Raw genomic sequence first — 13,330 nt, 5'->3', positions numbered from 1 at the left:
CTCTCATCCATACATGGGGTTATGGTTTCTCAAATCACCCTTGGCAGGCCAGGTGTAAGGAGTAGAGATTACATGTGCCATGTGCTCATGTGTTAGTTGCTCATAACTATTATTGCTGTTATTGTTTTCCCCAAATCCCTCCGATATCGTCCTGCCCCACTCCGCATGTCCCCAGAAAACAAAAAACCAACACTCTGCCTCAGCCCTGCCTCCCAGAGGTTAACCCAGGGAGTGAGACTGGCTGATTTATTCTCCACTAATTCCCAGGATGTCCACTGAGGGTCTGCTCTGCCCGGAACGCTGGCCTTATCCGCAAGGACATTTAAAGAAGGCCAGAGGCAGGAGCAGATGAACCTGGGCTCTCGGAGGGCACCACCCTGCCCAGCTCCGACAGGCCCCCTCCAGCCCAGCTGCCCCTCCTCCCAGGACCTGGCTCAGCCACGAGAGCAAGCCAAGTACAGCAGAGCACCTCTTTGTTTGCACTTGTCTTTGAAAAATCAAAGCTGCCTCTGATAAAACACCATTGTGGCCCTGGACTCACTGTATCCAAAGAGATTAATGGATTTGGGGGTGCTGCTGAAATGAAAATCCCACCACAGCTGGCAGTAAGTAAATACCGGTCACCTGGCAGGGGAGGGGGAAGGCATGAGGCCTCTGGCATCTTTCCTGATCTGTAGGCAGAGAGACCCTGCTCCCCATTAAGGCTGCTCAGGAAAAGCTGGAGGTGATCTCCCTGCCTCCCCCCACAACTGGAACCAAAGACTTTGTACCCAAGAGCAGAAGCTCGACCCAAACAGCCTCCCAGGCCCACCCTAGAAGGCAACAGTGACAAGAGCAGAGTCAGAAGCCCCAAGTTGTGCTACTGGCTGAGGGACCTCAGGAAAGACATCTGCTCTCCCTCTGAGTGCCCTGCCATCTGGAAAGTGGAGGGTTGAATGAAAACAGTGCTTCTCTTATCCTTTCCCAACCCTCAAAGGGAGACCTCTTCCAGAAAAGCCCAACAGGCAACTCTGGTGATGGCTGAGCTGTCCTGAGTAAAGCAGGGGGGGCCTGGTGCCTATCCAGCCTCCCCACCCTACACACATACCATAAGGTCCCCAAGGGTTCTGAGAGCATCTTTCCCTCAGTTCCTAGGAGGCCAAGGCCAGCTGTCGCTGAGTCCTTCCCAGCCACGTTCCCAGCAGCGGTCCCCTACGCTCTGATGCAAACTCTCCTTTTATGAACCAAGAAACAGTGGAGTCAGAGGGGCTTGGGTTTCAATTCCAGCTCTACTAGCTGTGCGACCTTGGACAAGTTACCTTCCCTCTCTGAATCTGAATCCTCATCAGCAGAATGAAGACATTAAGACCTGCCTCCCAAGTTTATTATGGAAAAAAGCAACTGGTACAGCGAGTTAGGCATTCAATAAACATTTACAGTAAAAGGAGATAAAGGACAGAGCCCAAAGATAACAATGAAAACAACAACCTTGCCACCATATTGTAGCAGGAAGTGCCTGCCAGGCATGGTGCTCAGCACTCGTATGGCCCTCACAATCTTCTTTGAACGAGGTCATTGTCCCCATTGGCAGAGGCCACACAGGCACTCGGAGGCCTGAGCTCCCAACGTGCACCCTCTCCTACATTTCCACTGGCTCATCTGCTGAGCCAAGGGGTAGCTTCCTCCTCCGTGCTATCCCACCACTGGGACCACAGGCTCATCTTCATATGTTGCCTGGGGTGGGAGGAAGGAAAGAGCATTCACCTCTCTCCACTGCTTCCTCTCGCCTACCCAGAGCCGTGGACCATGTGACTGCACTCCTCCATACCCTTCGTGACTCCCTAGTACCTTTGGGGTCCTGCCCAACATCTTCAGTACCTGCCCCCACCCTATTTTTCCACACTCCCCTGGAAACCCTGCCATTCCCTTCCCCTTCCTTGCAGTTCCGTCACTGCCCCCCAACTCCTCCACCGTGACACACAGGCGCCCAGCAAATCCCTACCATCCTGCTGGGGAAGCCGACCTGTGGCAGAAGCAAGCATTTCCTCCATGCAGCTCCCTGGGGTCTCGCTCATACCCCTCCTGCTGCCCGGAGGTGCTTGTAAGAATTTAGCTGTGGATCTGACGGCAACACGAGGTGGGGAGCTCCTTAAAGAAGGGAATGATGTCTGGCCCCCTCTGAACCCCTGTACCTAGCTCTGAGGAGGGACTATAAAAATGATGGGTATTGTTGAAAAAGTATAACTCCATCCCTACTGGTGGGACCCTATGGCAACCAAGAAGGAACTGGGGTACAGGCCTCACCCACTGGCCAGCTTTCTTTCCCTGGGACCAATGGGGTGGGAGGCGGGAGACCGAAGCCTCCCTTTTCTTTTAGCTCTGTGAAGTAGAAACAGTTGGCTCCTGCTCGCCCCTGCTGGCCTGACCCCTTGAGGTCTGGGGAGCAGCAGGGAGAGGGGAGAGTGGGAAGAAGGAAGAAGGTGTTCCCGGGCCCCACAGGGGCAGAAGCAGTAAGTCGCACAGATTTCACACCGCTGTTCTCTGGGGCCGCTCAGCTCTGTGCGGCTCGGACAAGAGGACAGACGGCAGTCACTGGGTGGGGCACGAGCTGCAGGAGGGGGCTCACCATGGGCCTGCACCCCAATGTGCACTGCCAGCCCCAGCTTTAGGAGACAGCGCAGAGGACTGTACCAGATGCCCAGGGAGGATGCTTTGTGCTCAGAGATACGATAATTCTTCAGACAACAGGCTCCGTTTCAAGGCAGTGAGACCTCAGAGGGACACATCAGCCCTCAGTGGGTGGCCCCGACCACGCCCATGTCCGCGCACAGCAGCTGTGAGCGCTCAACCTCACCTCGTTGACGTCAATCTTGTTCCTCTCCATGTAGTCTCTGTCATTGACCTGGCCGCCGTCCACAAACTCCATCAGAAGGACCCGCTTGGTGGACAGCTCCCAGTAGATGCGGGGGACCTGGAACAGGCAAGGGCAGGTCAGAAGGGCTGGAGGGCCCGCAGCTAGAAGCCAGGACCACAGAGAGGCACGGAGAGCCAGGCAAGGGCAGACACTCCTCCCAGGAACACGAGACAAAGCCAAGAGGGACCGAGAAGGGACAGGCCAGGGCAGGGGGGTCAGGCCAAGAAAGCAGGGCAGGCCACGCTGCTCCTCCACCAGCTAGACCCCTGGGCCCTCCCTTAGAGACCCCTTCCTGCTTAGGGACCAGAGAAGGGCTTCCCCACTCTCCTCAATGCCTCCAGACACCACCAAGAGCCAAAACTAAAATTGGGACTTAGGGGAACAGGCATGGAACCCCTCATACCTGAGCCAGAGTTGGCACTGAAATCTATTTCCCTCTCTTACCAGGCCCACTGCAGGCTCCTCACGTGAATCTCAACCCTCTGCCTCTGTTTCTATACTTGTGCAATGGATGTATTCTATGTCTATGTCTATGAATGAACGAATGAACGAATTTTTACTGGGTGATAAATTTTTCAGCCAGGAAGTCCTGAGTTTTCTCATGCCCGTTTCCTACAAGTCCTCTGTGTGGCGGACAATGCTGGACCCTAACCCAGCACCTACCCCCAGTCCTCCTCTTCCCCAGACACAGGAAAAACTACATACTTTCCCACCTGCCTTGCCATAGGCATGGTCATGTGACACAGTCCTGGCTTATGAGTCATACGTGGAGGCCTGGGAAGGTTTTTCTTTGCTTCATAAAAAGGGATGTTTGTAGGGGGCGTCTGGGTGGCTCAGTTGGTTGAGCATCTGCCTTGGGAACAGGTTGTGATCTCTGGGATGGAGCCCCACATCAGGATCCCTGCTCAGCGGGGAGTCTGCTTCTTCTTCTCCCCTCTGTCCCTACCCCCTGCTTGTGTGCACTTTCTCTTTCTCCCTCTCAAATAAATAAGTGGGATCTTTAAAAAAGGGCGGGAGATGTTTCTAAGTGGTGCAACTCTTCTTACCCTTCTTTCTTACCTTGAAAGTGAATATGATACCTGGAGCTGCAGCAGCTATCTTGCAACCATGAGGAAAAGTCCAAGAAAATCAGAGATGCCAGCCCTGATACCAACATACCACTAACACAATATCAGCAGGCAACTGCTGTAAGCCTTCTCGCCATGTGAGGAAAATAAATCTTTCTTCATTTAAGATGCTCTAAATTGTGCTGTTGGTTACCTGCAGACAAATGCATTCCCAATTGATACACTCTCCAGTTCTCTCAGACTCTAAGAACACCCAATGGCCAAAAAAAGAACAGATTTCCCCAGAAACAGGCAAGAGATGGGACTGCACCAACAGCTGCTGGGGGCCCATACGAGTGACAGCCAACAGTGCCACCACTTCCAGGAGGGAAGAATTACTGGGATATCGGCATGCCACGTTTCCCCAACAACTTGTGATGGGCTTTTTTCCACTTACAAATAAAGCAAGATAGGGGGAAAAAAAAGTCAAAAAAAAGAAGAAAGGAAAAGGGGCAGTTAATTCAAGGGTTTGGGGGAATAAGCACTCCCCTCATCTTGATCCCCAAAACTCATCCAGCAATAAGATTACAGCCCTCAAGCCAAGAAACCTGTTTCCCTTCCTCATTCTGTGAATACTGCCACATCTTAATCCAGCCACTTAACCCCCAATGCCTCCGTTTTCCTCATCACAAAGGACTGCTCCTGCCCCGTCTCAAGAAGGGGCTCTGAGGACATCTGGGGTCACACACACACGCGAAGCACTCTGGGGTCTCTGGAACAAAGCTTCCAACTGAAGTCAAGTGTCATTGTGGTTTGCTACTTCCCTGTAGGTCTTGCCATTTGAAAATCTGGGCTAGTAGAGAAATCTGTGACTCTCTACGACTGTGAACTTAAATTCGGTCTTGCTTGGTACTTTTCACACACTATCTTTAAAAATACGAGTGCAAGTTTGCTGTTGTTGGCGGTGGCTGTGGCTTCCAAATGGAACGGACAGATTTTTGACATGAAGTTCCTTTCTCAGTTTGTGTGGAAACCTAAGCTTGGCAGTGGGAGCCTGGGGCTCTGGGGACACTAGGTCAGGCCCCCATCTGGGCCTGCCTGGGGCAACTTGGAAAACCGCTTGAAAGAGCCACAGATGGAAAGAGAAAACCCAAAGTCTGGAGACTTTCTGGGCTTGTTTAATCAGAGCGGTGGGAGCGCTGCGCTCCCCACTCCTCCACCTTTCTCCCCAGCCTTCTCCCAATGCAACTGTCCCTGTCAGACACAATGGCCCCTGCCGCAGCTGCTTAGATCTGAAATGATAGAATACCAAACCTGGGAGGTAGAGAAGTTTGTCATGGGAGCTCAGGGAGGACGGCAAATTGCCCCTTGACAACTACATCACCGAAATGACTACAAAATGCAAATCTGCTCCCTGCTCACCTAGGAGAAACCTAGCTTGACCGTGGGTCGACCATAAGGTCGATGACTTGCCCCTAAATCACCCCGTGGGCAGAAGGGTTTGGGAGAGTAAGGCAAAATTCCCCCCAACACCCATGTTTCATCCCCGTGCCGCCTTCTGCTCCTTCCATCAAAGAGGAGAAAGATGAAAGAGAATCATTCTAAAGAGGCAATGAGAAGAATCCTCCCATGCCCCCCAAACAAAACTCAACCCAGGGAGGCTCATGGCCAGGGGGGCCCACTGACCCCACAGGCAGGGTCACATCCTGGCCATCAGGACTCTGGGTCCAAAGTCTATCTCCTTGTTACAGATCAGAGGCCCCACTGTGGGCTCCACCTGTCCTCCATGCTGGGGCCGATACTGATCCCAAGAAGAAGGGCACAGGTTATGGAAAATTCCAGCCCAAGACCCTGGGCCTCAGCCACATAGTCTGGCCCTGACCCATGGTTCCATTTTGTTCCTGTGCTTTGGTCAGCGCACCTGTGAAGCAGGCCCTGGTTCTCCTGGGCTAGTGCCCATCACCTCGGGAGCCCAGGGAAGCAGAGCACAGACCCCGAGGCAGATAGTCAGGCTGGAGCCGTGGTTTTGCTACCTCCAAGCTGTGTGACTGTGGGTAAGTTTTATAACCGGAGGGCCGGCTTCCCACCTGTAAAATGGCGATGACATTTACAGCAAGGCAATGTTCCCGACTTCCTACTAGCACGTGTGGAATCCTGGTGCTCGGCACAGTGGCACACACTTAGCTCCTGCGGGACAGACACCAGCTGCCTTATGCCAGCCGTGTAGACTTTCACAAGTGCTTCTGACACACAACCAGGGCTGCGAGTTAACGCTACAGACAATTCAGCACGATTCAGATCTGCCCCATAAATTATCACGAAGGCAGAACAGCACCATGGTTTAACCCGCAGGCTCTAGAGCCAGGCTGCCTCCATCCAGAGCCCGCCTCTGCCCCAGACCGGAAGCCGTGTAACCTTGGGCAAATGGTTTCATCTCTCTGGGCCTCAATTTCCCTGCCGTTGACAAGGGGCTAATGATGGTCTTTCCCTTGTGGGACTGTGTAAAGATTAAGAAGTAAATACATGCAAAGCACTTTAAAACGTGCCTCGGATAGCACAGGCAAGTAAAAAATAGTAACTACTACTAATGGAGATGGTTCTCCATCTTGGAGATTCACAGGAGGGGGTGGTGCTTCTCCAAAAGCATGCACATCCCTCAAGGTCTGCCCACAATTTCTGGAGAGTCCCAGGACCCTTACCTTGCACTAAGAAGTGGCCCCTGAAAGCGGTCCCGCCCAGGAGATGACCAGTTAGCTCTCCCTGCTTCCACTTGTCCAGGCACACTCCCGTCTCTTCTGGTCTCAGACCCTGTGCTTCTAAGGCTTCTCTGTCCTCCCTTGTCCCAGCTTTCCCCCAGGTTAGTCACAAACCTCACCGCCTGCCCTGGCCCCTCCCCACAATACACCGCAGATCCACAAATGCCCCGGTCCTGACCGTTCGGCCCGGCTGCCCTCTCACCCTCTCCCGGTCTCCCTGACCCCACACTTCCATTGTCTGAGCTTGTCTGAGGCTCAGAGATTTAGAGCACAGGGCTGAGGTTATTAATCCCCACTGGAAGATGCCTTGCACACCGAGAGGTAAACTCTTCGCTGAGGCTTAATTACGCACAGATGTTGTGATGGGGTGCCTGTGTGCAAAGGCAATCTATCTCCAGTTTTAAGAGCTGAACTGGGTTCACAGTGCAAAATTTGCTTCCCACTTGTTATGTGTTCAGGCAAAATTAATTACTCAGGAGCCTTAGTCGCACCATTGTCTTAGGAACAGTGTGTGGGTTTTAGAAGCGGCAGGTCAAATTGTTACATTAATTATTTACCCATTTGGCATCCTCATTTCAGAAATTTGTGTTATTATTATTATTACATGTCTTGGTCTGGCAGATGCTAGTTGGCCCCAGCCAGAGGATGATTTGCTGTTTCCATGGGAACGGTGAAGGAGATGGTTCTGTGTGTCTGGTTCATAGCTCTGGTGCCGAGGAGCGCCCCTGCCAGCTAAGAGGCAACAGAATGTCCTTAGGCGAGCACCAGAGATGAAATCAGAAAATCGGGGTTGCAGCCCTAGCTCCTCTACTCTAAGACTGTCACCTGGAAAATGGGGTGATGGCCGTTGGAAGGACCCAATGTCATGGTACCTGCATAGTGTCCAGGGAAGCCGAAGAAACATTTAGTCAATATTGCCTATCCCTCTGTACACTCAACACTTCTTGGAAGCCCCCTCTGAGCTCCTTACCCTGAGCAGAAAGAAGCACTTGCTCTCGGGCATCCACAGAAACCGGGCCAAGTCTCTGTCACAGGCTGCACATCTGTGCACGGCACAGGCCTGGACTGTAGGAACACAGTCCAGATGGGACCTTTCCTCAGATAGGAGCCAACCATCTCATACTCAGCCAGGCCCCCTAGCTCCTAGCACAACAAGGTCAGGAAATGCTCAGGAAATGCGAGATGAAGGGATGGAAGAAATGGGAGATGCAAGCAGAAGCACACATGGCACTGCGCTAATGAGTTGGTAGGAGTCCTTGTCTGAAACAGCCACGTTTTTATCGAATTGGTGGCTTGAACTTCAAGTCTGGGGCAATGCTACCAGCTCTAGTCTGCACGTCGGGATGTACAGGCACAAGAGGGTCTGTACGTCCAGATCTAAGACAGCCAGCTGAGGAAAAGGCAGTCGAACATAGTACTGGGGCATCCAGTCAGACCTGACTCTCAACTCACTCAAAGGGTCAAACTTGGCCAATGGCCACATCTTTCACCAACATCAGTGTGAAGACACTACACTGACCCAAAGTTGTGGGTTTTCCTCCCATCGTCTGAGCTCTAGGATTCTCAGGTGGTTAGGGTGGGCACACCCTCCCATCCCCCCATCTCTGTTAACCAATCTGGAGAGCAGAAATATAAACACCACCTCCATCTCTTACAATGTCTTCAGAAGCCACATGAGCACTTTCGTCAAGAGCAAGAGACCTTCCCATTCAGTGCACTGAGACCCCCTCCCCAAGAAGAGCACTACCAGTCTGCTCTAGAACTAGCACCTGGAGCTCCTGACGGCTCTGTGACTTCCCTTCCCACACACTCCAGGTTTCCTGTGAAGAGAGAAGGGCTGATCTCTTCAAAGAGTTGAAACCCAAGCTCTCTGCACAGAGTACCAGACAGGCCCAACCCCTGTACCATGAAGAGGAACCCCCGGGGGAAATGGTCCAAGACCCACCAAGGACCAAATATGTCGGGAGAACAGTGGTGATGGCGTGCATCTAAGGGAGAAGCCTATGGAGCCCATGGGGAACGTCAGGCCAATCCTCAATGACCCATTCTAGGGCCAGCTCCTCAGCAGAGCCTGCCCTGCCCTGATCGACTACGGGAGTCCCTTCCCCTGAATGGAGAGCTCTTACCAGCAGGACCTCCCTCTTACAAAGCTGCTACTTTGTATCATTTGATCTTGTTTCCCACAGTAAGTGTCTTCTATCATCAGACAGGCAGTTCTTCTATAATACTTGAAAACACAAATTTTTTCTAATGCAATTGATATATTAGGGGGCAGTTTGATCGTAATACAAATCTTGCATTGGGTTATATGAGCTATCTTCCCCAGGAAACACCATGTGAACGCAGGAAACTGCTTCCCGCCGGGCTGCACAACACTGGCGAGCACAAAACACACACACCCCAACATCACCAAGGGCGTCATGAGTCCCGCCCACACACATCCGGTGTTACAACTTTCCGTCCAATTCCCGATGACGGGCCTCCCACCACGTCACAATAACACACAAGCAGCAACTCTGTCGATGCCAGTTTGCACAAGCAGATGTCACGATGGAGTGCCATGTGCTCCGTGGTCTTACGTACGTTTTAGCCATTTAACATGTGTAAAACTACGCTACCGTTTCTAGTAGGTTCCCACCTTCTTTTATTTTCTGTGTCACTGGTGACATTGTTTTAAATTTGTGTTTTCTCTTTCGTGAATTGTCTTTTTTCCTTATTTTATTTTCTACTGAAGTATAATGAACATACAGAGTTACACTACTTACAGGCGAATGAGTCAACAATGCTATAAATTACTCAGAGCTCATCACAGTCAGTAGACTCTTAATCCCATTTATCTATTTCACCCGTCCCTCCATCCACCTCCCCTCTGGCAACCACCAGATTGTTCTCTGTATTTAAGTTCATTTTTTTTGTCTGTCTTTATTGTTCACTTGTTTTGTTTCTTTAATTCCATATACAAATGAGATCATATGGTATTTGCCTTTCTCTGTCCGACTTATTTCACTTAGCACTACGCGCTCTAGTCCATCCATGCGGTTGCAAATGGCAAGATCACAATCTTTTTCATGGCTGAGTTGTACTCCATCATGTATATATCACATCTATTCTGTCCATTCATCCGTGGATGGACACTTGGGTTGCTTCCACATCTTGGCTATTGTAAATAATGCTGCAATAAACACAAGGCTGCATCTCACAGTGGCTGCACCAATGTACATTCCCCCCAAATGTACAAAAGGGTTCCTTTTTCTCCGCATCCTCGCCAGCACTTGTTATTTCTTGTCTTTTTGATTCTAGCCATTCTGACAGGTGGGAGGTGATACCCACTGTGGGTATGGTTTGCATGAGTGATGCTGAGCACCTGGTCATGTTTCTGTTGGCCCTGTCGTAAGCCTAGCCCTATTTTCCCCATAAGCCCTGTGGTTTCTGTTGTGTGAGTTTGCATGCTATGGAGGTTTCCTGGAACACATACGTCATGTTATAACAGAAATGACTGTATAGGGGCACCTGGGTAGCACAGTCGTTGGGCGTCTGCCTTTGGCTCAGGGCATGATCCCAGTGTTCTGGGATCGAGCCCCGCATCAGGCTCCTATGCTGGGAGCCTGCTTCCTCCTCTCCCACTCCCCCTGCTTGTGTTCCCTCTCTCGCTGGCTGTCTCTATGTCATCAATGTCAAATAAATGAATAAAAATCTTTAAAAAAAAAAAAAGAAATGACTGTACAATAAATGAGGTAATACATGTGTAGTGTTAGGACCAGCACCAGAGCACAGCAGCATTATCTCCCGTCATCATCAACGTCCTCATCCCATGCTTCAGGGAGGGAGAGACCATAGCTTACAGGCCCTTGGGTAGCACTCAGCGTCTTAGACTTACAGACACTCAGTAAACATCTGTGTGGCCGATAGGTCAACAATCACAGTTGGTATTTCTTTTAACACTGTCCTCAAGAGCTTTAATGTGCAACACTAGGGTTCGGAAACAAGACTCGGGAAGGAGGCGTCCCCAGTCATGTCCTGCAAAGGGGGGACGTTCAGGGCAGGGATCAGTCTTCCCCCACACTCTCTCACCACACCACCATGCCCCCCGTTGCCCTGCCCCTCCTACCTTTAAGAAGTCAAAGTGCTTGAGCATTTGGGCTACTTTCTCAGCGTTCCTCCCTTCGTTGAGGAAATCCAGCTCCAAAGGCAGGTTCTTCTTGGCTTCATCCACCAGCCACATGAACTCAAACTCCGGAAACAGCTGCTTCACGGCCAGGACAAGTACCTGAAATCCACCGAGCACCCCATCAGTCAGCCCACGGTACCCACCATGGGAGCTCCGTTTCCTGCCCTCCTGCCTGGGTCTGAGCATTGACAAGTCCCTAGGCCTCGCCTGAAGCAAGGCCTCCCTGCTTCCCGGGGGCCTGTCCCTGCAGCTCAAATCCAAGATGAGAAAAGCCCAAGAGCCGCCAGCAGTAAGAGCCCCCATCTGCCGAGTACCCCCCGCGTGCCCAGTGCTGGGCCAAGCGCTTACATTATTACTCTACTCAGTCTTCACAACTCTGGGAGGTCCGTGGTATACACTTGACCCCATTTTACAGATGAAGAAGTCAAGGCTCTGGGAGGTTATATGATTGTCCCAAATTTGCTCGACAAGGAAGCACAGAGGCAGAATTCCGCTTCAGTCCACCCAGCCCCCAAACCCTTGCTCTCGCTCACTTGCTGAACTGCTGCCTCGGCTGAACCCAGACTTGCTCCTCACAGTCCTGTTTACAAAAGGCAGGGAGGGCACGGCAACTGTAAGGCGTTCTGCTCATTTCTTAAGCTCAGGGGCAGGTACCTGAGCATTTGTGACGCTACTTTCTATACCTTTTGCATGTCTAAAATAGTGCTTGATAAAAACTACACTGGAATAAGAAGACAAGATTGTATAAGACAGGAGGAGTAAGAGAGAAGGGATGTGACCACTGGGCTAAAAAGCTCAGGTTTCTGGCAATTTGGACACACTGCAGATTCTTAAGTGAGAACATGATGGAAGCAGGATTTTTATAGAATTACAGGGCATTCCTCAGTTTAATGATGTGAAATTAAATGCTCCTGGCAGAGAACAGGGGCCCAGTGACATCTGCAGAGCATGCCATGATCACCACCATGGGCTGGGACTCAGTTCTGAGGCTGCCCCACCTGGGGCTCTGGACTCAAGAGAATCTGGAAAGTTTGTGGATGATGGCTCTGCAGTAGGTGAGGAGGGTGAGGCCAGGAACATGGGAGACGCATTTCCTGAGAGAAACACAGAAAGGAACTCCCCTGTTCTACTATGAGCCCTCCTCTCAGTGTTCAAAGTGACCAATCCTCCCAGAAATTCCTGATATGGATTACAGTTCCAATTCTCCAAGAACGCCCATCTCCATCCCCTAGTTATGACAGACAGCAATAAACAAGAATTTAAAAATCCCGGGGCGCCTGGGTGGCTCAGTCAGTTAAGCGCCTGCCTTTGGCTCAGGTCATGATCCCAGGGTTCTGGGATCGAGCCCCGCATTGGGCTCCCTGCTCAGCGAAGAGTCTGCTTCTCCCCCTCCTCCCCGCTCGTGCTCTCTCTCACTATCTCTGTCTCTCTCAAATAAATGAAATATTTTTTTAAAAAGATATATAGAGGCGCCTGGGTGGCTCAGTCATTAAGCGTCTGCCTTCAGCTCAGGGCGTGATCCCAGGGTCCTGGGATTGAGCACCACATCAGGCTCCCTGCTGAGGGCCTGCTTCTTCCTCTCCCACTCCCCCTGCTTGTGTTCCCTCTCTTGCTGGCTGTCTCTCTGTCAAATAAATAAATAAAAATCTTGAAAAAAAATAAAAATAAAAATAAAAAAGATATTAAGAAAAAAGAATTAAAATACCATGGGCCCATTGGTACCAAAGACCTACCCCATCTGTTGTGTACTGAATGTTTGTATCCCCCCCAAATTCAATGCCAAAGCCCTAATCTCCAGTGTGATGGTGTTCAGAGATGGGGCCTTGGGGAGGTAATTAGGTTGCAATGAGGTCATGAAGGTGGGGTCCCTATGATGGTTTTAGTGTCCTCATCAGAAGCGGAAGAGACAGAGCTCTCTCTTCTATGTAGGGGCACAGAGAGAAGGTGGCTCTCTTCAAGCCGGAAAGAAAGTCCTAACCAGGAACTGAATTGGCCAGCACCTTGATCTTGAACTTCCAGCTTCCAGAACCACAAAAAATAAACATCTGTTTTTGTTTTTGTTTTGTTTAAGAGAGAGTATGAGAGCACATGTGAGTGGAGGGGGAGGGGCAGAGAGAGAAAGAAAACCTTAAGCAGGCTCTATCCACAGTGAGGAGCCCAACATGGGGCTCAATCTCACAACCCTGAGACCATGACCTGAGCCGAAATCAAGAGCTGAACCCTTAACCGACTAAGCCACCCAGGTGCCCCTAAATGTCTGTTATTTAAGCCACCCAGTCTACGGTATCTTGTTATAGCAGCCTGAGCAGACCAAGATGCCATCCTATCTACCCAGAAGGACTCACTGAGCCCCAGCTATGAACTAGTCTTAAGCTTCCTTTTGCCCTGGTCTGTATGATACCCAGCACTGTGATAGGCACACTCAACACAAAAGAAAGAGATCTAAAGCAGGGCCATTAACTACAAG

The 13,330-nt window shown here is 51.0% G+C and overlaps 1 protein-coding gene across 12 annotated transcripts in view; it reads right to left on the bottom strand.

Moving 5' to 3' along the window:
• The window catches only part of ADCK1 (aarF domain containing kinase 1), a 122,350-nt gene that overhangs the window by 26,997 nt on the left and 82,023 nt on the right, over positions 1–13,330 (bottom strand). For all 12 annotated transcript variants that reach the window (XM_034643183.1, XM_034643179.1, XM_002926358.4 and 9 more), the window contains 2 exons: positions 10,804–10,962; positions 2,834–2,950 (listed from right to left, as the gene is read on the bottom strand). In XM_034643183.1, the coding sequence (XP_034499074.1) occupies positions 2,834–2,950; positions 10,804–10,962 (276 nt within the window). The remainder of the gene's footprint in view (positions 1–2,833; positions 2,951–10,803; positions 10,963–13,330) is intronic.

This window comes from Ailuropoda melanoleuca, chromosome 14, assembly GCF_002007445.2.
Source record: "Ailuropoda melanoleuca isolate Jingjing chromosome 14, ASM200744v2, whole genome shotgun sequence".
Lineage (NCBI taxonomy): Eukaryota > Metazoa > Chordata > Mammalia > Carnivora > Ursidae > Ailuropoda > Ailuropoda melanoleuca.
The sequence above is the reverse complement of the archived record's forward strand: the minus strand, read 5'-3'. Positions and strand labels throughout refer to the sequence as shown.